The sequence below is a fragment of the Periophthalmus magnuspinnatus genome, chromosome 21, assembly GCF_009829125.3.
Source record: "Periophthalmus magnuspinnatus isolate fPerMag1 chromosome 21, fPerMag1.2.pri, whole genome shotgun sequence".
NCBI lineage: Eukaryota > Metazoa > Chordata > Actinopteri > Gobiiformes > Gobiidae > Periophthalmus > Periophthalmus magnuspinnatus.
This window is the reverse complement of record NC_047146.1, coordinates 21,020,132-21,047,268: the sequence shown is the minus strand read 5'-3', so window position 1 is coordinate 21,047,268 and position 27,137 is coordinate 21,020,132. Positions and strand designations below refer to the sequence as shown.

The 27,137-nt window shown below is 41.0% G+C and overlaps 1 protein-coding gene across 1 annotated transcript in view; it reads right to left on the bottom strand.

The window, feature by feature from the left end:
- Nucleotides 1-1,048: 1,048 nt before the first annotated feature.
- The window catches only part of klf7b (Kruppel-like factor 7b), a 48,684-nt gene continuing 22,595 nt past the window's right edge, over nucleotides 1,049-27,137 (bottom strand). The window contains exons 2-4 of the mRNA XM_033987031.2: nucleotides 15,611-16,211; nucleotides 5,008-5,131; nucleotides 1,049-4,044 (exon numbers count right to left, since the gene is read on the bottom strand). Of these exons, the coding sequence (XP_033842922.1) occupies nucleotides 3,993-4,044; nucleotides 5,008-5,131; nucleotides 15,611-16,211 (777 nt within the window). The 3' untranslated portion in view covers nucleotides 1,049-3,992. The remainder of the gene's footprint in view (nucleotides 4,045-5,007; nucleotides 5,132-15,610; nucleotides 16,212-27,137) is intronic.

Sequence of the window (27,137 nt, the reverse complement as noted above, 5' to 3'; positions counted from 1 at the left end):
ACTGCAGGCACAGACAGCAGACGCTAAAATGTGGGCGGAAAATTTGGAAAAAATGAGAAATTTACAAAACGATTTTTCAGTTGAGAGCATTTCTCTCACCTCCAGCTGTCAGCTCCAAACCCGTGTACCAGACGACGCCCCACCGAGAACAGATCTGGGAGCAGAATGCAACATTTGAGCAAAACTGCCACTAAATATTCATGCCATTTTCTTTTGATTCCAACTGTGATAATAACACGGCAACAAAGGAAAGTCTACATGAGTTAACATGACTGCGATTCACAATATTAAACTCAATTTGAGCAGTTTTGACTTGTGTTAATTCTACATTCATGGACTTGTTTAAATATTTATCGAGTGGTTTTAACACAATATACAATCATTTCACTTTCCCCATGTTTCTGCTCGAAATTCATCTTGAAGCAGTACAGATATATTACATAAGCAGCTCGTGAAATCAAAATAAGTCAGCTGTGTTAATTATAATGCATTCTAATGTCAGAGAATCAGGAAGTGTACGTTAGCATGCTAGTCATTGTGAGCTTTAACGTGATGGCAAAACTCCGCACTGGTCTGTGAAAGTCGTGTAAAACGTTTATAAACTCATTGTGGTGAATAATAAAATAATAATACCTCCACAGACAGGTAACTTTTCTTGAAATGAGGAAAGTATTCACAAAATGCTTAATTAATTGGACTTAAAGACTGATTTAGCTCGGTCGTGTTAAACAATTTATGTCGCCACAGCTGCCCTGGAGGTGAGGCTGCCAATCTGCGCCATCGTCCCGTCCATTTATCTGACCAAATCTATACGAAGACAAGGTGGGTGAAGTGTTTTGGCTAATAACACAACAAAAATCTGCACTATTTGTAGCTGGAATGGAACCACCAACCATTCCATTTGCGGGTAGACGCTTCAATCACTGAGCCACCGTTACAGCTGTATCCAACATGTCAAACATGAATTCAAGTTAAGTTAAAACTGCTCAAATCGATATTAACATTCTGCATTCAAGTCGTCTGAACTCATGTAGATTTTCGTTTTTTTACAGTTTAGTAGAATAATTATTTCCTATTTAATGAAGCAGATGAAAAAGGTGTGACGTTTGTGTTCCTGTGTGACAAAGTGAATCATTTTTATGTATTTTTTTTTAAACAAGATTTTTATATATTTTTTTTAAAGCAAAGTGATTTTTTCCCCCATTTTTGTTGTAAAAAATGCAAAGATAATATAAAAAAGTGCAAAATAAAAGCAGGCAACGTTTTCAAGTGACCACAGTTCGGTCAGGATGTGTGGTTAACGGTTCAGTATTCATTGTCAAAACATAACAAATCATTAGTCTGTTGTGAACAAAATACAAGAAAAACACGGATTGATTTGCAGTTTTTTTTAAGTTAAGTCGAGGCTTAGTTTTACCCAAAAATTGCCTCAAAGTTCCTCCAGAATGATTCATCTTCACTGGCAGAAAGATGGCGAAATCCGTATCCATGTCTTGATCTGCTCCATTGTTAATGTTAGTCCAGAAATAAAAGCATCTTGCCTTGTTTCTATCAAGTTGAACGATTTGTTCAGATTAAAAAAAATAATTACCAGAATACACTGTTATGTTTTAAACCTGAGATGTTGCATAAATCTTTTTAAAAAGCAAGAAATTTGACTAACAATGAGTCTTACGTGGTGCTCCAGATTAATTCCGTTGGGAGTCTATTTTGCCAGAGTGGACCAAAGCCTTTCCCTTAATAAATGAATAGAACACGTGGCCTCGTGTGTGCAGTTTCAAAGGAGGTGAAAGCAACAGCACAGCAGGCCACCGCTCTGAGTGTGAGTGGCGCACGGCGACTGACTGAGGCGTTACACAGTGCACCTTTAAAGGGCCTGCATTTTGACCATGTATTTGAGCAAAATTTGTCCTGCCCCAGCGTAGATATAAAGATGTATAAGCAGCTCTTGAAGTCAAAATATGTCTCCTGTGGACTGTGTAGATTTAATTCATGGATCTATAATAAGAACTGGATGAGACACTCTCCCTGTGTCCCGGGGCGAGATCGACCAGCGGCCGCCCCATAGGCACCGCAGCTCTCGGGAGCCCCAGCCCAGAAAGAATTCTCCCATAGAAGACAATGCATTTTTTGTGAATTCAGCTGCCCGTGTTCAGCTGACAGGGCATCCATAGCTTTCACAAAGATGGGATTTAGCGGGGATTCTTCTATATTTTCACAACACAAACTTTAGAATTTTTAAATCCTCAAAGCACCTAACAGTTAGCTTTGCAAGATTTAGCTCTGAGCCTGCACTAGCTCCGCTCTAGCAGCTATCACTCTGATCCTGACGTCACACGGTAGGGGGCACTCGTATTGAGGAAGTAAAAAGAAAATTGTTGGAGAAAATCATTTCTGGAACCTTGCGTAAATGAGCATAGGCCATTGAAAACAATACGACGCCATCTTGGGTTCACCTTCCAGATTTTATTATACTTCCATGATCAAATTATAAAGTATTATATTATCCAAGTATCAGGAAGTGCACGCTTAGAATGCTAGCTGTTGTTAGCATTAATTTGTTTTCAAAGGATTTATTTTGGAGGAATTTGAATTCATTTTACCAGATGGTAAAAGCTAAATAGATAAATAAAATAAGTTTGTTAGCAACATTTTGGCTAGTTGTATTACACAACTTGGTAGAAACATGGCTTTTATCTTGTTGTCATTCACTGTTTGCTCTCAGTCAATTCAAGCAACAAATTCTCAAAGTCCAACCTCTTAATCCAAGACATATCTCCTCAAAGTTTTAAGACATTTTCCCAACCCAGCCCCCTTCCCCAACCCCCCAAAAAAGAAAAAAAATGTCTTTTAAGTAGAAAATTTGCTCAAAAAAGTGTCGCTGCGCATTGTCAGTTAGATCTCCCATAGAGACGCAACAATCTCGCATCTCTCTTTTGAAGTTTATGTCCCCTTTGAGCCACCGTACTGGGGGCTGTCCAGGATGGCGGATGGCAGAAGAGGGGCAGCATGGAGCAGGAGGTTGGTATTTCGATTACCTCTGCTCTGCTCCTCAGTGCCGCCCTCTGGTGGTAGGATATATAAGCATGGGAGAGCCACAAAGCTGACTCGTAATTGGCGCACTCACTGTTCAAAATGTCCAAGTGCATTCCCCAAAATACCGATTGTCAGCGATAAAAGAAGTTCAAGCACCCAGCCTTTGTTCACTGTTGTTTTTCATATTGTTGAAATAGGCTGCGACGGGTGCTGCACTGCAAAAAATATTATCCAAAAAGCTTAAACGACTTGAATTCACACTTGATTTGAGTAGTGGTGACTTAATAATTCACTTACTTTTGTAGAGATAATTAGACTTTGATGCAATTTTAAATATTTTTTCCAATTTTGTTGCTAGTTTTGAAAATTATACTTCAAATTTGGAAATTATCAATAGTCATTTTGAACCAATACTCTATCTATAATTAAAAAAGATTGATTATTTGATTTGCACGCAGCAACGTAATTAAAACCTGCTCAAAATCTTTACTTTTTGCAGTGCAGTGGTGGATTTTCAAAGATGAAAAATGGAAAAAGTTGAGTATTTTGAACGCTAGCTACTTGTATATATTAAAATGCATGCAGAAAAATGAAAACGTGGTTATTGGTTATTGATATAAAAAACTCCAAGATCCCAAAAGTGCTTGAAGACATTTGGAATTTGACAGAAAATGGACAAAAATGTATTTACTGTAACAGTTGTGGTAAAGTGGTTGAGAAAAACAACTATCTTGCACCTCCTCCGTGTTGTTACTGATGCCCCTATTTGGGCCACCGTACTGGGGTCGTCCGAGATGGTGTCCGGACAGGAGGGAGGAAGCCGGGAGCATGGGGTTGGTAGTTTGATTCTCCCTGCTCTGCTCCTCGGTGGTGTCTGGGAGCAGGGGGAGAAATAAGTTGGTAGTTTGATTCCCTCGGCTCTGCTCCTCAGTGCTGCTGCCCTCTGGTGGTACGACTCAGATGTGGCGCTTCATGTGGAGAGCCAGGTGGTCGGATCGGGAGAAACACCTGAAAATATAAGAACAATAATTTGAATTTTATTAGAGGATTTCTTTCTGGGGACCTCTGGAGTTCACAGTTAAATATTTTAAACCTCAGAGGTGTGGCCAGGTGATCTTAGAGGTATTTATTTTTATTATTATTATTATTATTATTATTATTATTATTATTATTATTATTGTTAACTTATTTATTTATTTCAACACAAGGAGTTATTTACATTTTTACACAGTAACAAAAAAAGAAAAAGAAAAGACGATTATTTTTGTTTTTAATTTAAAATGCGACTAAACACATGAACCCCACCCACAACCACATTTCAAATAAAGCTGCTAAACTGGGCAGTACCTGGAGGAATCAAGAAAATAGTGAGGGGGGAGGAGGGGCGGGGTCTGGAGGTATAAGGAACAGTATCATTGGTCTAACAAGTATACACACTTCAAACTCCGCCCCTTTAGCCAGGGGTTTGCGATCAGAAACACCTGGTTTTAATGAGTCTTTTGTGATGTCACCCACTACTGGAAATTGCAGAGGCCAGTGAAGGCAGCACACACTTAGATTTAGATATGAGAAGCTGCAAAATTATCTAGTTTGCACTGAAGTTGCCAAAAATGACTATGGACAGTGGATAATGCTATTAAAACACCATATACACCGTTTAGTAGTAGTAGTAGTAGAGATTGGTTTCACTTTAAAGAGGGTATTGCCAAGGTACTGACGGTACTGATGACCTTATAACATGCCGTAAGCCAATTAGGGCTGAGCGATATAGGGATGAAAACTGAATCATGATCAGACCTGTGACAATTCTTGGTGATATCGTCGTTTTGTGATTCACCATGTCTCTCTTTAATGCAGCTGTCTGCTCAAGCACAGATACTACGTCTGCAGTAGTATCGTGTCTGTATAATATATTGTATCAGTTAATGTTTTCTATCTGTGGTATGTTGTAATGCACTAGCTGTTTATTACCTGTCGCAGTGGTTGCATTTAAAGGGGCGGGCTCCCGTGTGTTTCCGGTAGTGTCGCGTGAGCTCATCACTGCGAGCGAAGCGCCACTCACAGCCCTCCCACGAGCACTTGTACGGCTTCTCTCCTGAAACACACACGAGGGAAATCAGGTTTATTAATCATCCAAACAGACTCGTATCCCAGTTAAAAGACACAGCACCTTTTAAAAAACCCACTCCTCCAAACATAATGCGGCACACATTTTTATCATATTTAAATAAGGACATTGTAAACCAGAATATTGATCTAAAACAGCTTAATAATAGACTAATAGACTATTTCTGTATAACTCAGAGTCTTAATAATAATAATAATAATAATAATAATAATAATCTTATAAAGCGCGTTTCCAGACAGTTTCATGCATGACTCATTCACTGTGGTGGTAAGATACTAATTGTAGCCTCTCACTGAACATGAAACGTAAAAGTTTTGGGAAGAAGCTAAAAGTTTGTGAGTTTGGAGCAAGTAGGCCTGGAGTCTGACCTTCACTTCAGAAGGTTTATTTTTTATTTTATTTTTTTTATTTTTGAGTGAAGTTTAAAGACGCAGAGAGTGTGTGATGATGCAATGTCAGGTAATGCTCAGCAGGACGAGTCCACTAAGGAATAACACGTATTTTACATTTAAAGAGAGAGAGAGAGGGAGACAGAGAGAGAGAGGGAGAGAGACAGACAGAGAGAGAGAGACAGAGAGAGAGTGAGAGAGAGAGAGAGAGAGAGAAAGACAGACAGAGGCAGAAAGAGAGAGAGCGAGAGAGAGAGAGACAGAGAGAGGGAGAGAGAGACAGAGAGAGGGAGAGGGAGGGAGAGAGGGAGAGGGAAAGAGAGAGAGAGGGAGAGAGAGAGAGACAGAGGGAGAGAGAAAGAGAGAGAGACAAGAGAATGAGAGAGACAGAGAGCGCGACAGAGACAGAGAAGCAGAAAGAGAGAGAGACAGAGAGAGAAAGACAGACAGAGAGAGGCAGAAAGAGAGAGAGAGAGAGAGAGAGAGAGAGAAAGACAGACAGAGAGAGAGAGAAAGAGAGACAGGGTGAGAGAGAAAGAGAGTGCGGGGGGGGGGGGGGTTCTTTGAAGACATCATCCTTTCACCACACCTCCTTTCTCCCCCTTCCTCCCTCCCTCCCTCCATCCCTCTCTGTACCTGAGGCCAGTGGTTAGTCGGCCTCATAGTGTGAATATTCAAATGAAAGACTCAGCCTCAAAAAAGCCTACGACTGGATTAAAGAAAACATACCATGCTTTTTTTGGGTGCTTGTTATTAAACTTCACCTACATACATACATAATCATTTTACATTTTGTCCATAGTAAACAGCAACATTTGTCTAGAACGGCTTAATAAATCAAACAGGTCCATTGACTCTTGTTGTGTCCTTGGGCAAGACACTTCGTGCACCTTGCCTCGTATGAATGTGGCGAGTGTTGGTGTCGTCGGAGAGGACGATGCTGCAAAAAATAGAACACTTTTACTGAGTGCCCATGTTCTAAGCAGCTCCTGTCACTTCAGGTTTATCCCGTGTTCCTTCCTCCTCTCTGTGTGTGGCTCTCACGCCTTCTCTCCCTCCTTCTCTCTCACCTTCCTCAATATCTCCCTCCATACTTTGCTCAATCTCTCCTTTCTTTCTTCTATACCCCCCTCTTCTCTCTCTCTCATTCTCTCTCTTCCTCATTCACTCCCCCTTCTCTCCCTCTTTCTCTTTCTCCCTTCATCCACCCTCACCCCATTCTCTGCCCCTCCCTTCTCGCCCTCCCTCCTCTTCCACCACACCACTTCCTTTTTCCCCTCCTCCCCCACCCCCTCTTTCTATCCCTCTCTTCACTCTCCATCTCTCCCTCATCTCTCTTTCCCTCTCTTCACCCTCCACTTTTCCCTCCATCTCTCTCTCCCTCTCTTCACCTTTGACTTTTCCCTCCATCTCTCTATCCCTCTCCTTTTCCTCCATTTCTCTATGCCCCTCTTTACCCTCCATCTCTCCTGTCTCTCTCTCTCCCTCCATCTCTCTCTCCCTCTCTCTTCACCCTCCATCTCCCCCTCCATCTCTCCATCCCTCTCTGCACCACCTATCCTTCCCCCCTCTCCTTTTCTCTCTCTCTCTCCCTCCTTCTCTTTCTCCAGTGGGGGCTCAGGTGGCAGACTTCACACCCCTCTGCCAGTGCATGTGTCTGGGTGTAATTGGCCGGAACAATCCTTTTTCTTTTCAATGCCTGCTCCCCCTCCTCTCCCCCTCCTCTCCTCCCCTTCCTCCTTCCCTCCTCCTCTTCCTCCTCACCCCTCCCTCCTCCTTAAACTCACATATTTTATTTTACTAACCCAAAACAGACAGGTCCTCCACTCTGGTCACGTCCTACTCTTACAATATGTTTACAAGGACGCAAGAATACAAGGTTTATCCCCTCAGTCGTTCATGTAGGTTCCGTAGTGGTCCATGGGCGTACACTAGTCTGCGTGTCTTATACTTGTTCTGAAACAGCTCAAGATCATTCTAAAGCTTCAGGAAAAGGTTCATTTCTGTCGTGTAAATGTGATGTTTTCAGTATCAATACCTGCTCAAACGAGTATCTAATCAATACTAAAACTATAACAACTAGCGTCTGATTTTCGATACTTTTGACAACCCTAGTCTAAACCGAGTGACAGTACCTTCTTTTACTCTTTCCTCTTCATATTTCCTCTCTCTATTCATATTCTCTTTATTTATCCCCCTCTCTTTTCTCTCTCCTGTATCTCTCTCTATTCCTCCTCTTACCAATTCGATTCGAGCTACCCAGTCTAACCCTCTTCCCGTCTCTACTTTCTCTCACTCATCTCTCTCCCATTGTTGTTTCTCTCTATCCCCTCCCCTCTGCCCCACCCCTTTCTCTTTCTCTCTCCCTTCCGCATCTCTCTGCCTCTTCTTTTCTCCCTTCTTTCCTTCCTTCCATCCTTCTCTCCAATACTTATAACTCCCTTCCCCTCTCTCCATCTCTGCTTCCCTCTTTCCCTCCCTCTCTCCTTCTTTCTCCATCACCTCCCTCTCTACTTCTCTCTCTTAAGTTATCTAGTCACTGCCTTTCTCTCTCCGTCTCTCTCCGTCACCCCCCCTCTCTGCTTTCTCCCTTTTCTCTCCCTTTTCCCCTCATCTCTCTCTTTCTTTCCTCACTTACCAAGCTCTCTTTTTCTCCTCATTTGTTTTGTCTGTATCACCTCTTCTCTTTCTACCCCCCTGGCGCTCTCTCATTTTCTCCCTCTATCCCTCTTTCTTACCTTCTTTCTTTCTCTCTCTCCCATCTCTCACCCTTCTCTCTCTCTTCTCTCTTCTTCAGTTACCTAGCTACTGCCTCCCTCTCTCCTCTATTTCGTTCTGTTGCTAGGAGACTTTCGACACATCCTGGCTGCGCCGCACTCTGATTGGCTCATTTTGCATTCTACTTCCACATTCCAGGATTTAATGAAGCCAAAATTCCAAACAGGACACACAGGGATGATGTCATTCTTTCAGATGGGATCAGTAGGGATTTTAATTTGTCATGGACGAAACAGCCAAAATGAAATTCCAAGAGCACAACCTACGATATATACAGTGATATCACAACATTAACTGCTTATAGTTTAAAAATTAGATGGGAAACAGGTCAGAGTTCTATGGTAAAAACTGATAAATGGATAAGTTTAAAAGCCCTACTGTGAAACACACAGTCTAATCTGCATCTAGTAACAAAAATATTTTGTCTTTCACAAAAAACAAAAAGCACAAATAAGGATGTACGAAAGAGTTTGATTAAATCCACACTTCTTTTTTTGCAGGGGAAAAAAGACAGAAAATCATCACTATATCGACTTATCGCTCAATATGTGAAAGCTGGAACAATATATATTTGGGGTCAATATTTATCATGTGCACATTTTCTTTGCAGTCCTGGGAAATTTGTGGTTATCCTATCCTACATGATAAGATTAAAGTGTTTTCATTCTGCTGTTTATTTATTGGAGCTCAGAATTTTTTAACAGTATTCTTCCCCTTATCGGGGGCCGGGTTGCGGGGGCAGCAGTTTAAGCTGGGACTCTCAGAATTCCCTCATGTGTCCGGGGTGTGTGTGTATATATATACACATACACATATTACATTAGAGATTTGGCCTGTAAAGCATATGCAAGGGTCATTGTAAAAAAAAAAAAAAATACATTTATGTATTAAATTTCATATAAATAAACACAGCAGAAAAACTTAGATTCAGTTTTTTGTAAATTGAACAAAATTTACACTCAGCTATTTTAATATCATTTGGTCACGTTCGGTGGGCCAGACTAATAAACCTAAAGGGCCGTGTGTGGCCTCCGGGCCGTAGTTTGCCCATGTCTGCACAAAAAGTATTCTAAATGTGCAATATAGTTACAGATCATGAGCTGCAGGAAATAAATAGTAGCATGAAAGACTTTAATACTCAATTAGTATCTATAATGAGACACAGAAGTTCATAATCCAAGTACAGATCAAACCTCATTGTAGCACAGAAAAAAAAACACAAAATCTTCCCACTTGTGCAAAGAATCCACGATAAATATTGATTTCAAAAACTATAGTTCCATCTAACACGTATTGAACAATAAGTCGATGTAGTAATTATCATGATTGGTCTAGTAAGTGACATGAATGAGTTTCAGTATTATCGTTTATTATCTATATTTACTCCAGCAATATATCGCACTTCAAAATTTGTTATGATGACAGACCTAATAAATTCAATAGAACTCTATGCCTTATACAGACTTTAATCTCTCCACTAGTTCATGCTTCAAGGACCAGCCAGCCCCTCTTTAGACCGGGTTCAGTCCTGGCTAAGACCTGATTAATCCTTGTTTAGACTGTAATAGACAGCCCAAAGGTAAAAGCTGCAAATGAAAGAGAGATTAAATATTATACAGTCATTAAATATCTTTATCAGTGTGAGGTGAGTAATATGCTCTCTTCATTGCTCAGCCCACTTTATGATCTGAAATAATCGCACGTCATGATCCCATTGAGAGACAGAGGCATAAAAATATTATCACTCATTATAAAACTGGATTATAGTTCAGTCCTCTGCCGCCCATAATGTCACTTTTTAATTACAAACAATGCCATAAACACATTGGGAATTCATTAGTCCCCAATATTACTCAGGGTAGGCTTGTATTGGGACCATAAAACGTGTCATAAATACTCAGTGTAATATGAGTGTTAAAATAATAATACTTTTCCATGTGTTGCAAATGAAGTCAAATTAGGATCGTTGTTATAGATATAAAATTAATATTCTTCACAATAATGTTTTGAATGCCCAGGAGTCCTTAAAATGGCGCCCATAACAGCAAAATGTGACGTGCTATTTTACAACATGATGAAAATGATCAGGATATTTCATGGCAAAGTCCAATGTTATGGAGAAATCTGGGAATATAACATCACATTTTATAATCTGAAATTCACCAATATTGCTATAATTAGTGATATATATTGCACGGCCCTACTGATTATAATTATATTTGACTCTATAAAAGGCTAGTGGGCTGGTCGCTGCTATAGCTGCTATAGCTGTTAGCCCTGCTCCTCCCTGCAGTGTCTCCACACAGAAGTAATCCCAGGCTACATGTAAGTTTAATCATTTATGCTCATTTAAAAATCCAAAAAGAGGATTAGGCTAAGTGAACCAGAGCGCTGAGCCTGAGGAGAACAGGGAGGGAACTACAGCTGCACTGCTCCTCCTCTCTCTGCTCAGGTTCAAGTTTTTTATTTGAGCCCGATTTGATTAGCAGCTATTTTCAAGTTTGGCATCATCAATCAAACATGCAAACATTCACACTGGTTCACAAAATCATAATCTAATAAATACATTGTTGCTATGACTATGATTTTGAACTCGCATCCCGTTGAAACGAGGTGGAACTCGTCACAGCTCACAATATCGGAGGCTATACGCTGTACCTGTCTGGTGTACAGGGACTCAAGGCACCAGTCAGCCTGCTGGACCACAACATGATCTGATTCGCTTTGTTCCTGTCTTTCAGAACAGTGCCAAACCATGCCACCAAGGAGAAAGATAAAACTGAACAGATAAAACATCTCTGTGTGAAATAATGAGAGACAGGAGAGTGATGGGTGCTGTTTCACATTCATTATATCATTTTTCTGTGGAATTATGCTTGGATCATTTAAAGATTATTGTTGAATAACATAAAGGTTGCGGGTTAAACTGCCAAAGGAAAAACAAAACCAAACAAAATTGAGAAAAACTGTTGCTGTAATGCCAGCTAAGTTAGTTTATTATGGTCAAATTGTGTTAAAACAAAGCTCCGATTAAAGTGAATTTGCAGATCTGGCTTTGACAAAACTGACTAGTAACCATTAACCATTTTATAATATTGTTCCCTGATCAAAAACATACCTAGAGTTGTATTTTACTTTATTGCTTGATCAATCTTTGTTTAGTAAGTCCGCTCCCTCTAAGTCCCATAAAAACACGCAATTTAGGATTTTCCATTTTTGTTATGTTATAGGTAATAATAAAAATTAAGTACACCAATAACAATACAAATATAAGGCAGAGTATTTGTTCTTTAAGATGTTCTGGATAGCCCATTTGTATTGAATTAGTGCCTCTAATTGCAATTTGGCCAATCTCACGTCCAAATCAACATTTACAGCTACACACTGCACTGTATCCCATGCCTTGCCTCTCCATTTCTGCTCATTTTTGGTCTGTCTCCTGCATTTCACCACATGTTCCCCCTCCAGCTCTCAGCCTGCCTATCACTGCTGGCTCTGGGTTTTTTGGTTCAGTCTAAGCCTATAAAACGCGAGATTAATGGCTAAAGCTGCTACTACTACTGCTACTACCGCTGCTATGTGGCTCTGCAGGCTACAAACTGTAATCCAGGGAAACTGCCAACTCAATGATGACAACCAGAGGGTACAAACCAATGTACACACACAAAATGAAGTCGAGCTAGTCGCTAAAGTAGAATAATGCCAGCCTGAGGTGCTACAACTGTGCAAAAGTCCTATATCAGTAAATATATGACACCATTGGTCATGTTTGATAGGCTGGAAACTGCAAACTCCACGGGTCCAATGGGCAGTTTGACATAAAAATAAGTGAAATGGATTTCCTATGGCGATCCACGACTATAATACAACAGTTCTCTTCACTTTTAAATATTTGATGGAAGTGAAAAAGAGTGTAATCTCTCAAAGCAGAGCAAAGGAAACAGGACAATAATGGAGGTACGACAAATTTGATGTATATTTAGAACTTATTCATTGCAGTTTATCAGGCAGGTAAGATGGTTTTGAATGCCTGGTTACTATATTTTTGCTTTTATTCAGTTTAAAGTTATACTATGTAACTCAGGGGTGCCCAAACTCTTTTCACTGAGGGCCATATCTTGAAAAAGTTTTGACACGGAGGGCCAGTAGTCAATACAGTGGACAATTCAGATGGTGCATTTAACATAGTTTAAACAAGGCTTGAAATATTATTATTAGGTCTGTGACAATATTATATTGGTAGGAATACTCAAATTTGTGGTAAAAAGTACTGATTATGATCAATTGAGCCAGTTCAGCTGAAGACCTGAGGGCCAATGAACACTGGTCTGAGGGCCGCATTTGGCACCCGGGCCATAGTTTGGACACCCCTGATGTTTTTGGGTGAGGGGTCTGGCAGTATGACATTAATCTCAGTTGGATAGTCCTGTGAGTTGGCTTGCCTCTCTGTAGATCTCACCTGTAACTTCACCATCTCCTGCTTGTTTCCATGGTAATAGATACGTTAAAGGTCTGGACTGTGCCTAACAATTTCGACATACATGGTTAGTTGAGTCGACATCCATTTAAAGCCCTTAACTCTACCAGTAGTCTATATTTAAAAGTCCCAGTTTCTGAGTCCAGGCGTTAGCTGCTGGACACATTAGCTTGGTTCATTCAGTCTCAGAGGTCAGTGAGCAGGCAGCTGTAGTTAGCGGCGAATACTAACCCGTCACACCCTCACACATGGTTAAATCGCTCATTCATTCACTATGAGTCTATCCATCATCAGCTAATTACTCAGACGGGAGCGCTGGTATGGAGACACTATTAACATGTAAAAGTAAATATTCAATGTACGCAGTTATGGAGCAGGTTAAATGAAGCTCAACAGCGACCGGCCACTTCCCCCGGTCCCAGAACTAAATTTCTCCGTCATTTTACCCCATAGACTTCCCGGGAAACAAATTATATTAAAAGTTTGAAAGCTTGCACAGAGCTAATCAGCTATGTGGTAACTAATGACCACAAGACCTATGATTTTATTTAAAATCTGTTTCTGAAGCGTTTTGCTGAATCTTGTATTTTAAATGTGCTTTTTGGGCTTAAAACGACCACATTATGGATATTAGCTATTAGCACGTGTCTGGTTAGCCTCAGCGATGGCTTTGAACTCTTGTCTATTGGAAAAATGAATGGAAAATTTAATTCCAGAAGCGGAGCAGGCGGTCACTGTTGAACTACGCTGGTAAGAAAAGTTATGAACTACATTTTGGGAAAGCGGTTTGTTCATAATGGTAAGATATGATTTGTATCGGGGAAAACTATCTTACATAGCACCAATGAACAAAACCATGGTTACATATTAGTAGTTTGGGGTAATTATCTGCAAAATCCGATTGGCTACTTGTTTTTTTCAATGCCAACCAATCAGAGTTCAATGTTCAACTATTTGTGTAAAGCTGAGGTGCCAAACAATACTTAAACTAGCTGACAAATAAAACGAAAATCCTTAAAATAACCATTAGCCCTCATGACAAGAAATGGCTTCGCTACATAAGAAGCAAAAACAGTAAATTATGTTCCTGCTAATAACAATATAATGATGCGGTAACTTTCAGCAAAGCACTTAAGGGCGGCCACATCTATTTATATTATATCTATTTGCCCCAAGGCAGCTCTGGCTATGGTAGTGGCTTACTGACCTAAATAAATGACAGGATCTAATTGTGAACTTTCAGTGTTTACTATATGATACTGTATTATTTTGATTTAATTTTAATTTTTATATGTATTTTTTTTTTTTTTAATAGTCCACAGAACCCAATTAAACTATTTATTTCAGATGCAATATTATAATTCTTAACCTAATAGTAGAATTGTTCATATAAACAAAGGTCATTTACTTGGACAAACTAGCTAATTAAAAAGAATTCTAAAGAAAGCCAATATAACGACACGATTAGAGAGCAGAGAGAAGCCTCGGGTGTGAAACAGTGATCTGGGAGAAAGCACCTTTTAATTGAGGAACGGAAGAAAAACTAAATGAGCTTAATTGGCCTTACGAGACTAATAAGTACGTCTCCTATTCAGCTCAAAGTTTAGTGTTTTCAGTCTTATATCCTTGAGAAATGAGGCTTATGTAAATGCACTTATTTTGCTCAGCTTTGTTGAAAATGTGTTTATTTTCTCTTTAACTACATATTCACTGTTCCTCCTGTGTTGGGAGGAATAGTTTTAAAATGTATTTTGTGAAAGGATTCAGAGTTTATGTATTAAAATGTATAGGTACAACAAATAACTACACTTAATAACATGAATAAAGCATGAACATAGGGTTTATTAATAATGAACATTCTGAATTTAGACCACCAGTACTAAACCAGGACTAGACCAAACCAAAAGTCACTGACACTTTTAAATCTTCAATAGCTCCTATAATTCTTAACTTATACTCACCAATTTTTAGCAGTAGGTAAACTGAACCTTCTGAGATTTTTGACAATATAAATGGTCATAATTGTTCACTTACACTTGAACTTATCACTACTTAAACTAGGGGAACTAAAAATGACCAAATTTTTAAAAAATAATGTTTTTTAAGTGTCCACCATTTTTGGTTTCACACTGAATAGCCCGATCCAAAACAGTTTGCATAACTTTTGAAAGCATTTCCAGGCTTATGGCTCTTATTTGATCCTCGATATAACGTTTTAAGTCGTTTATTGTCTTTATCCACAAACACCTTTTCTTTAAGATTGCCCCACAGGAAGAAATCGGGACTAATCAAGTCTGTGGAGATCACATACTGCCCCCTGTCTTTGAAAACCACTTATTATTCCTTTAATGGTATTTACTCTTGGGGCATCTCTGGTATTAAAATGTCGACGTGACACCGCTGGGTTTCTGAATTTGACCCATGTGACTCAAAGTACCACTGTACAATGAGGGTTTGTTCCTCTGTGCCATATTTGCTCATATTAATGTCAGAAGGGTAGTTCTAAATGCTCTGAAAAAATAAAATAAAAATATTTAGAAACAAAAGAGTTGATTTTTTGATGATTTGTTTTTCAACTGTCAGTGACTTGTCCCTAACCAAGTGAATGTACCCTTAGTTTATTCACTCTAACTCCTCAGACAATCCCTGACAAATAATAAGATTGAACATTTGTGGATTATAAATTTGGTTATTTCTTTCAAAAACAGTAAATCTCTCATAGCCCTGTATTTGAAATTATGAAAGCAACTTATAGACTCATTCAAGCCAGTTTTCAAACCATAACATAAAGTATTTCCTTACCTGTGTGTGTCCTCTGGTGCGCCTTGAGATGTGAACTTTTGGTGTAGACTTTTCTGCAGCCGTTGAACTGACATCTGTGTACCCTCTTTTTATTTTCAGGAATATCTAACCCTCCTCCTTGTTCACTATCACTCAAGCTTCCTCCTCCTCCATTTTGATTAAACTGCGTCGGCACCGCTTTGGCCGCTACCAACCCCACCTTTTTCGCTACTAGCTTCAACGTTAGTGTGCCATCCGCCGTAGCTGTTAGCGTCTGCATCGGTTTGATTAGATGCCTTCCCAGTTCGGGCGAAGACGGAGGGGTTAGCGCAGTTACAGCAGCGCTAAGTTGTGCCGCGTTGGCGCCAGTTAGTTCCTTCGTGGTTTCGGTTTCTGGTTTGGATATTTGGAGAATTTTGGTGTGGATTTTGGGTAGGTTTTTGAGCACAGGAGGAGGGCTAGGAGGGTCCTGGAGGGATGGTAAAAGCGGGTCTAACAGTTCTTCGTCGCTGTCGGCTCCGTGCATGAAGGCTGGGGTGAGGAGGCAGTCCAAATCTTCCTCGAAAAGTTCAGAAAGACGCTTTGGTTCGGTCTGAAGGTAGCGCTCCAACTCCAAGCAAGTCTGCAAAAGAGAGGACGTAAACTGCAGTGAGAAAGAGGTGCCATCGATGACAATAATGTGTGATTTAAAGTAACGCAGTGTAACTTTCCATGGAAATCGAAAGTTAAAAGCGTACTTTGAAATATGCTGCATGGAGATAGATACGTTTTATGTCGTACTGTGGAATATTATAGCCAAAGGAGCAGTATTTCCATAGGGACAAGTACATAAGAGTCGGGTTTGTGGAGCTGAAAGCCCGATCACAATAAAGACAGATGTTTTTCTGTTTTTGTGCAATAAAAAAAAACAACAGCAAAAAAACATGCTTTTATTTTTGTCATTTTTCATGTTTCCATAGGGGCGGCATGGGGTGGAACAGTGCGAACTCTGTCTAAAGTGATCTGTACCGCCCCATTTCAGGTCTCCCAACACGACCGCTGGAGGTACTACCTTCCAATTAGGTCTGGCCTGGTTAGGACCTGGGATCAGCTCACGCAGTCATTGGAGGACCAACAGCACGCCAATAGCGGCACATGTGAGATTTCTCTGATAAATGATCATCATTAAGATGGCAAACAACAGATATAAATAGAAAATAATAATTTCTCACCAAACGCTGACTTCATCTTGTGATAAACCACCGCATTTCCAGTCATGTGACTTGTACGTTGAGCCAATATACTTCACAAACCAAACCAAAGTGTTTCCTGCGATCGATTGTCTGCATTAAACTTATCTATCTGGCATCAACTGCAAGTGTTTAAAATGCCTTGAAAAACATGCTGTATTTATGTGAGCTGACAAATTTGGAAATTGCATCTCCAACCTACCATATTAACCCCTATATTTCCTGCTCCAACTCTGACTTCAAATATAAGCAAAGCAACACATCATTCAATGTCATTTTACACTATCCAAATTGAGCAAAAACACACAACATTGACCTCTGCGGTCTACGGGGACGCCATGTTTTGTGTTCTTATTCAAACCCAGTGCGTGGTTTTACATTAGCCCTGTGGCCGCTAGCATACACAGGCCCGAGGAGAGGGGGGATTTAGCCGATGATGGATTGCTGCTTTCGGACTGTGCTCTCGGGGGCTCTGAACTGTAGTGCCCCCTGTCTTCTCCCTCTGCGCAAGCGATACAACCAGTCATGTATTTACTATATATGTACTGCGATATGGATAAGGTTATAGTGATGATCATGGAGAAAACAGCAAAGAATGTCTATTTTTAGAACTGCATGGAAACTGAGAAATGTCGTATTGTTGTGGGTGAGTAAAATACAGCATCAGCATTTGTTTAAAGATGCACTATGTAACCGTTTGCCTCCATGGAGACTCTCTCAATCACCCAATCCATCATAGTTTACCAAAAATATTGCAGCAAAACAAATTATTTTCCATTCACAAGTCTGAAACTTCCAAGTCAAATCCATTTAAATTGAATTACTGCTTCCTTGACCCTGCAATCATGAATCCAATTTATTTTTCAAGAACAAATATCCAACAGCAGATGGGCAACAGCTTTTATAATTGCTCAACTGTCCTGTTTGCACATTTCTCTCATTCTTTGGCCTTTGGTTTGGATCGCTGGGAAAAATAACAAAACTGTGTAGAACAGAGCGGTTTAACAAAGCAATGGCCTTGTTAGTCACAGTAATGAAAATAAGGTCACAAATATGTAACACTTATTATTCTCTGAAAACATGTGCCTTTGAATGGGACAAACGAACCTGATAACTGCACAACACAGGCCAATATGTGACAAACACATATTGGCATAACAGCAGGAGAAAAAGCAGGGGAGTACAAGTGGTAGTAGTACAACTGTAGCTAGAATTACATTGCAAATATACGTAGTGAGCAATAGCAGCAGTTTTCACATACACAGTATTAGTAAGAGATAGCTCATGTTAAAGGTATAACTTTTAGCCAAAAAATATTCTTTGGTTGTGTTGTTTGCATTGAAAAAACTATACTGTGAGTGGGCTTGCATCTCCACAAACCTGACTCTTTTTATTTGGCTTGTTTGCTTATTATGTTGTTTCTTTGGCTCTTGTCTCTCCAGTATATCCACTTATCCAGTATGGTTTTAACCTTCTATTTCCCTGGAATCATGCAGGTGATGCTTTAAATAAAGATTCCTGATGGAGCAGAGGGTCAGATGGAGCAGTGCACATTTATTCTCAATACTTGTTCTCAAAATAAAATGTATTTATTGAATTCATTTCTATGTCAAACATAATTTAATCATTGTCAAACAGACTTTCTGACAATCGTCAAAATGATGTATTATTCAGATATACAACTTTTTCCCCAGTGGCTTCAAATGGACTTCAGATCTCCTGCATTTTAAGCGGCGTTTATCTCCAAAAGACATCTCTGGCTCTTATGTGTCTGGCTCTCATGTCTCTGGCTCTCATGTCTCTGGCTCTCATGTCTCTGGCTCTCATGTCTCTGGCTCTCATGTCTCTGGCTCTCATGTCTAACGTTTGTTCACTTCATAAAACACATTTAAATTACATTCAAAGGAAAATGTCAGACAAACAGAATATGGAAATTATTTAAAAAGAGAACTGGGTCTTATCAGCTCTGAGCATAAGCCTGGAGCATAAATGTATGGGCTTGTCTGGAGCTGCCCAGGGTGAAGGGGCAGAGTGCACCAGCTGTAGCCCACAAACAAGCTCCTCTGCTGGGCATGATTCAAGCAGAGGTGAGGGTGGAGCTGGAGGATTAAGGATCTACTATGAATGTACAAATAGGGCTGGGTACCATTAGATTTTTTCAATAAGTACTTTAAAGATACCTGCTTTTTACTGGATCCTGAACGGTTCTTTTTTCGGTGCCAGTACTTTTTAAGGTAAATTAATGGTCAGTATTATTAAAATACTTTTCAATCCTTTTTTGAATTATGTAATAACTATGCTAATTAATTTTACATTCATCAAATAGTACTAGGTGATACAATGTTCAGTTATAACTCAATACAAATGTGCGAACAAATGAAACAGAGCGCACAGCTGATCCTCATTTGGACTGACACCTGCTTAAGTTTCACTTTTGTTTTCGAAGACAGTCCTCGAAGACATGTTCTTTGTTTTGATAAATAACTCTTTTACTACGTGGTTACCTGGACGGAGAAGGAGGATCATGGCGAACTTCAGACTCATTTGACTACATCTTTACGCACACGGTCTACACTGGATGTATTTACTACACCACATTTATCTGTGAACTAGGCTTTTACCGGGACAAAGAAGGAGGATGTTGGCGGAGTTTGGTTCATATTATCTGTTTGGCTTCAGCTTCACGCAGACACGGCAGAGTGGATGTGGATTTATTATTAGGTACGACACTTTGACTTTGAGACACTGTAAAGGCACTGGAGACTTGCACGCTGTTTCTTCTGCTCTTCTGTTTCAGCGGTAAGATGAGAGATACACTGTGTTTTGTTTGGAGATGTGCAGACCTGTGTTAAAACATGAGTGCTGTTTGTTTGTACAGAGCCCAGTCGTGAGGCGTGAGCACCTGCCCTGCTGTTAAATAAACCAGTGCGGTGTATGTATTGGCTCATTGACGCGGGTATTTAAAGCCAAGGAACTGAAAATTTGCACCGTGCTAATGTTAGTTTTTCGGTGCCAGTACTTACCGAATCTTTGTCTAAATAAACAGCATTTTTTTTATTATCATTGAGGTATCGGAATTGATTTTGAGTCTGTTCCTTAGTATCAAAATCGAGTATGAATATTTCGTATTGTGACACGACTACCACTATTTCAAATATACCTACTACTAGTACTACTTCAACTACCAGTATTATTCGTATTACATTACTGCTGGTCATATAAAGACAGGGACATGGACTGGAGCAGCATGTATCCTTGTGTGCAGTGAAACATATGGAGGGGTCACACACACTATATTCATCTTGACATGTCCCATTGGTCTGTCTGTTTAAATGCCAAATGTACATAGCCCAAAGCACTAACCTCCATTCAATGTGACAGTGGCCCCAAAGTGACCCTTTAAGAAACATTCTGTACTTTTCAGCAACGGAGTTTAATTATTTAACAACAGTATGTAGGGAAATACTACAGTCTATATTAGTTTTATCATGATACTAACATTTCAAACTCAATTTTGATACTGAGGAATAGACTTGATACGCGATACTAATTCAGATAACACAATGATAATAGAAGGTGATTTTTTACATTAAGCTGTAGTACTTATTACCACGTGGCCTTGTATCTGTGTAATCCCTCAGTCGTCCATAGTGGTCCATGGGCGAGTCTGTGTGTCTTATAGCTCAAGATCATTCTAAAGCCATTCAGGAAAAGCTCATTTTAGCATCGATACCTGCTCAAATAAGTATCTAGTTTCAATACTAGTTTTGGTATCGGTTACTATCTGACTTTTGATCATTTTGACAACCCTAGCATGTAGTGCAGGGGTGTCCAAACTATGGCCCGGGGACCAAATGTGGCCCTCAGACCAATTTTTCTTGGCCCTCAAGCTTCCAGGTGAATTGGCCCATATTACCTTGAACAGTACTTTTTACTGTATCAATCAATCAATCAATCAAACTTTATTTCTATAGCACCTTCCAACAACCAAAGCTGCCCAAAGTGCTGTACAACATTAAAAACACGATTAAAAACAATAAACATCATACAAATTAACAGAGCACATTACACTATTACAATAAAGAAAGAGTCACAGGACTAAGTGTTAAAAGCCATTCTAAATAAATACATTTTAAGTTTGGCTGTACATTTCTGAAAAACTACTTTAACAAGCCCATATCAAATATTTAATGTGTCCCGCTGAGGATGTAAGCATGAATAAACATCTAGTGTTTTTATATGTGGCCCTTAGCGAGAGACGTTTGGACACCCCTGATGTAGTGGGTGGCTAGGTTGCGTTCTACAATTTGAGACATTTTACTAAAAATTTGAAAAAGTACATTTTAGATAATCAAACGTGTCTAGTTAATTTGTATTGTTCTGTTTCACTGTAAAAACCTGCACATAATTTATATTTTTAAACTGGCTTGGACTGTAGGAAACATACTGTATTGGACATGGGGACATTTATTGTATTTTCCTGCTAATGTCAATGTTTGTCTTATAATGTAATTGTACTGAAATATTTATTTTAATGTGTTCACCTGTCCAGGGACTGCACATGGAAAGTAGCAGAGGATAAATCTGGTACAAATCATCTCTTCTTTTGTTAGATTAATGAATTTGTACATGGTCCCTGACAAATAAAGTATAAAGAAAGAAAGGGCCTATATAACTCTATGGGAGATTACTGTTTTTGTTAAGAACTAGCTTCACAAACTTGTTATATTATTCATAGTACAGTACTTTCAACTAACAACAATCATATCTTTGGGGTTGAACAATGTCAACACTTTCTTATTGTGCAAAAAATTATTACTTTTTTTTATTTATACTGACAGAGAAGACGTTGAACTTTGTGTCTTTGTGTTTCTGTTTCATGGGGATGGGCTCAGTAATTAGAGATATTACAGAGATATTAACCATAAACCAGGTCAAAACATCTGCAATCTGACAGTTAAACAGATATAATTCTGACCTTTCTCCAGTTCAGTTTAAACTATAAGGATGCTACACTGCTGTGATGTTGTGAAGAAAAAAAAAAACAAAAAAAAAAAAAACTGCACAAAACCTCAAGCTATCTGTATTTGCCCTTGAAGAAATGCTCTGTATAAACATGTTATTGTTTTAAAATGGAGAGAGAGAGAGGGAGAGAGGGAAGAGAACAGGGGAGGAGGGGGGACAAGAGAGAGAGGGTTTGAGGAAAAGAGAGGAAGAGGGGAGAGAGGTGAAAAAGCAAAAAAAAAAAGAAAAAGGAGAGCGATAGAGAGTGACAGAAAGAGTGACAGAGAGAGAAGGGGGGTAAGAAAGAGAAGAGGGGTGTAGGAGAGAGAGAGGGAGAGAGGGGGAAAAGAGAGGAAAGGACAATAGAGGGGGGAGGGAGGGAGAGAAATGAGAGGGGAGGAGTGAGGAGAGATATGTGCGATTGTTTGTAGGTCAGACATTGTGAAGGTCGTTCACAGAAGGTCACAGACTCAAAAACACTGTAAAAAAATAAAAATAAAAAAAAGGACTCTCTCTCTTTTTTGATCACGATTTGGATTAGATTCTATTTTAACATATTAAAAACAAATACTTTTTTTTGCTATTTTACACATAAAAAGTGCCAAGGTGATCACTCTGAAATAAAAAGATAACGAAAGAGATGAAGAGAGAGGAGAAACAGGGTTAGAGGGAGAACCTAGAGAAAGAGAGGGAGTGAAAGAAAAAGGAAAGAGAGGATAAGAGTGAGAGGGTAGAAGGAGGAAGAGGGAGAGAGAGAGAGAAAGGAGAGAAAGACATGGGGAGATATAAAGAGAGAGGGGGGATGGAGGGAGAGGGTAGAGAAAGCGATGGAGTGACAGAAAAGGGAAAGAGAAGGTAAGAGTGAGGGGGTAGAAAGAGGCAGAGGCAGAGTGAAAGGAGAGAAAGACATGGGGAGAGAAAAGAGAGAGAGGAGGGATGGAGGGAGAGGGTACAGAAAGAGACAGAGTGGCAGAACAGGGAGAGAGAAGGGACAAGGTAGAAAAAGAGATGGAGTGAAATGGAAGGAGGGAGAGAGAGAAAGGAGAGAAAGACAGGGAGAGAGATAAACAGACAGGGGGAGTGGAGGGACAAGTTAGAGAAAGAGAGGGACTGAAAGAAAAGGGAAAGAGAGGTTAAGAGTGAGAGGAGTGGAAGAAGAGAAAGACAGAGACAGATAAAGAGAGAGGAGGGATGGAGGGAGAGGGTAGAGGAAGAGACGGGATGAAAGAAAAGGGAAAGCGAGGGTAAGAGGGGGTGGAATGAGGCAGAGAGAGAGAGTGAAAGGAGAGAAAGACAGGGAGAGAGATAAAGAGACGGGGCGAGTGGAGAGACAAGATAGAGAAAGAGGGAGTGAAAGAAAAGGGAAAGTGAGAGGGGTGGAAAGAGAGAAAGACAGAGAGAGGTAAAGAGAGAGGGGTGGATGGAGGGAGAAGATGGGGAGAGACAGAAGAGAGAGAGAGAAAGACAAGAGAGATCATGATTTTGTATCTATTTCATTTCTGCAAAACCATTTTTATTTTTCGTACAGCGATTCTAACCGAGCACTTCCTGTATATAATATTTTCTTCATACTTCCACAAAAACATGATAGAAATTCCCTGAAAATAACATTTGGTAAATCCCTCTCTCTTTATTTATGTGCATACATTGAGCGATTGTATAAAAGTGAAGTGAAAACAACATGTTTGGTTTAAAATAGCAGAGCCTGGTGCACTGCTGTGTCTCTGCAGCACGGGGCCTTTAATAATGCATGGATATGGGGAGCACTCAGGACCTGACAGACAAAGAGAGAGGGAGGGAGGAGAGGGAGGGAGGAGAGGGAGGGAGGAGAGGGAGGGAGAGAGGGAGGGAGGAGAGGGAGGGAGAGGAGACCAGAGAGAGAGAGAGAAAGAGAGAGGGAGGGAGGAGGAGCAGGGGGGAGAAGAGAGAGCGAGCGAGAGGACACCAGCGAGAGGGAGAGAGAGGAGGGAGATGGAGGGAGAAGAGTTAGAAAGAGGTGAAAGGAGAGGGCGAGAGAGGAGACAGAGAGGGAGAGGAATCAGAAGAAAGAGAGGGGGAGAATATGGGGGAGGAAGAAGAGTTAGAAAGAGGGGAAAGGAAAAGAAGAGAAGAGAGCGGGAAAGGAGACAGAGAGAGAGGGAGAGGAATCCAGAGAAAGAGAGGGAAAAGGAGAGGGAGGGAGAGAGAGGAGACTGAGAGGGAGGGAGAGGAATCAGGGGAAAGAGAGGGGGAGGAGATGGGGGGAGGGAGAAGAGTTAGAAAGAGGGGAAAGGAGAGGAGGAGAGAGGAGACAGAGAGAGAGGGAGAGGAATCAGGAGAAAGAGAGGGGGAGGAGATGGGGGGAGGGAGAAGAGTTAGAAAGAGGGGAAAGGAGAGGGAGAGAGAGGAGACAGAGAGAGAGGGAGAGGAATCAGGAGAAAGAGAGGGGGAGGAGATGGGGGAGGGAGAATAATTAGAAAGAGGGGAAGTTAGAGGAGGAACCAATGGTGGGGGGCAAGAAAGAGAGGGAGAGGAGACAGGCAGAAAGAGAGGGAAAGAGAGAAGAACGTCCAGATGCAGGGATAGAAAGCAAAGAGAGGGGCTGGAGAGAGAGAGGGAAAGGAGACAGAGAGAGGGCAGGTAGAGGAAGGGGAGAGGAGATGGAAAGAGAGAAAAGAGGTAAAGGGGGATAGAGGGAGAAGGAAAAATTGGGAGGGAGAGAGAAAGAGAGAGGAGGGTGGAAATGGAGGTAAGGAAAGAAGAGAGCTTTCTAGAGAGAGGGACTGAGAGAGAGGGTGATGAGACCAAGGGAGGGAGGGGAGAGGGGAGATGGAGGGAGAAGAGGTAAAGGGGGGTAGAGGGAGAATGAAAAATGGGGAGGGAGAGAGAGAAAGACAGAGGAGGGTGCAGATGGAGAGATAGAAAGAAGAGAGTTGTAGAGAGATAGAGATGAAAGCAAGGGAAAGGAGATGGGGGATGAAGAGAGAGAGGGGAGATGGGAAAGGGGGTAAGGGAGACAGAGAGGAAGAGAGATGAAGAGAAAGAAGTGAGTGAGAGGGGGAGCAGATGGAGGACTACAATGGACAAAGCATTGTTGAGAGAGGGAGGTGAGAGAGAAAGGGAAAGAGGGGGGGAGGTGGGGAGGGAGAAAGAGAGAGGGAAAGAAGACAGAGGGAGGGGTAGGGAGTGAGGGAAGGTGGGGAGAGACGGAGAAAAGGAATGAGAGGGCAGCTGGAGGAAAGAAGAGTGCTGTCTCTTTCTCTCCTCTTTTCAGATGGAGTTTTGTTCAGTCAAAATGTCTTAAATTAATTTGTCTTTTTAATTAATTTGACACAGTGACTGAAGCAGGTTTGAACTGTGTGTGAGGTTTACCTTCTGCTCACATGTGAAAGAGAGAAGGACAAGAGAACGGGAGAGGAAGGGAGAGAGGGACAGAAGGAGGGATGGAGAGAGAGGGTGGGAGAAGGACAGAAAGAGATTGGGAGAAAAGTAAAAAGATATAAAAAGAGATCAAGGGAGAGAGGAGAGAGGGGTGAAGGGAGAAGGTAGAGAAATGGGAGGAGAGGGAGAGAAAGACATGAGAGAGAGAGAGATGAGGTGGAGGGAAAAGGGAAAAAGAGGATAAGAAAGAGGGGTGGAAGGAAGGAGAGAGAGAGAGTTAAAGGAAAGAAAGACAGGGAGAGGGTTAAAGAGCAAGAGGGGTATGTAGGGAGGACATAGGGAGAGAGAGAGAGAGAGAAAGACATGCAAAAGACAGACAAGAGAGAGAGAGAGAGGGGAGAGATAATGATGGTGTAAGAGCAAGGCATTCATTCTTCATACATTCTACTGTCACTTTCTCTCTCTTTCTCACTCTCCCCCCAGTGTTTATTTACCCCAGTGCACTCTCTCTCTTTTTCTCCCCCCGTGTTTATTTACCCCACTGCACTCTCTCTCTCTCTCTGTCTCTCCCCCCGTGTTTATTTACCCCACTGCACTCTCTCTCTCTCTGTCTCTCCCCCCGTGTTTATTTACCCCACTGCACTCTCTCTCTTTCTCTCCCTTATCTCTCTCTCTCCCCCTAGTGTTTATTTACCCCACTTCACTCTCTCTCTCTCTCTCTCTCTGTCTCTTTCCCCCAGTGTTTATTTACCCCACTGCACTCTCTCTCTCTCTGCCTCTCTCCCCCCAGTGTTTATTTTCCCTACTGCACTGCACTCTCTCTCTTTCTCTCTCTCCCTCCCTCCCTCCCTCCTTCTTTCTCTCTCTCTCTGTCTCCCTCTTTCTCATACAAACAGGGCCTAATTAGAGTGTTTGGCATCTGGTTTGAAGACCCGCCTCTACATAAATGTACCAATGCTGTGCCATGTTCTCGGATGGATAATTACACAGACAGACAGAGAGAGAGAAGAGAAGAGAAAGAGAGAGAGAGAGGGGGGATAAGAGGGAGAGAGAGAGAGGAGAAGAGGCTATTTATCCTGATAATCTGCTGCTTGTGTACATAGCACGTCGGCTCTAGTGGATTTGAAGAGGGCATAATGATAGAGAAAGGAGAGAGGGGGAGGATGAGAGTGGGAGGTGGAGAGGGCTCGGGGTAGGTTGGAGATGACAGAGAGATTGAGAGAGGGGAAAAGGAAGCGAACTGGGGGAGATAGAGACAGAGAGGGCTAGGGAAAACAGAGACAGGGAGACAGCGATGTAGGGAGGGACGGAGAGGTGAAGAATGACTTATTTGACTATAGTAACTGCAAATGTTTGTTCTCTCTCTCTCTTCCTCCTTCTGTCATTCTCTCTCTCTCTCTCTCTCTCTCTTAAGGTTAAGGTTAAGGTACACTTTATTGTCTCTGTAGGAAAATTTGTCCTCTGCATCCTATTGTGCGTCTTTCGGGTTGACGGGGGAAACTGGAGCGATCAGCAATCAAACCTAGAACCTTCTCGTTATTAACAGCGTGGGTCAGATTATTTCGCAAACGTAACCTGAGCTACCCGTTTATATTTTTCCTGTTTTACCACACCGTTCTATGGATTACACACGTTTAGTTCCTGCTCAACACTGGTGATTAAATACAGAGACTTCATATTCATTAGTGGAGTAATTACTGCACGGGCGACGCAGGTTCAGCCGTTTCATTTCAGACATAATTTAATCTGTCTGTAGTCCTGTGTGACTGTGGGATTAATATGAACTGAGAAAGAGAGTGAAGAGAAGAGGAGAGAGGAAGGAGAGGAGGTGTCTCGACCAATCAGCTCTTAACATATTCATCGAAATAACTCTCTCTTTCCTCCTTCACCGCAGAAGCCAAACCATCCACTTTTAATTTCATATTTTGTCATCAGTTCCTTGCTGACTAAAAGTA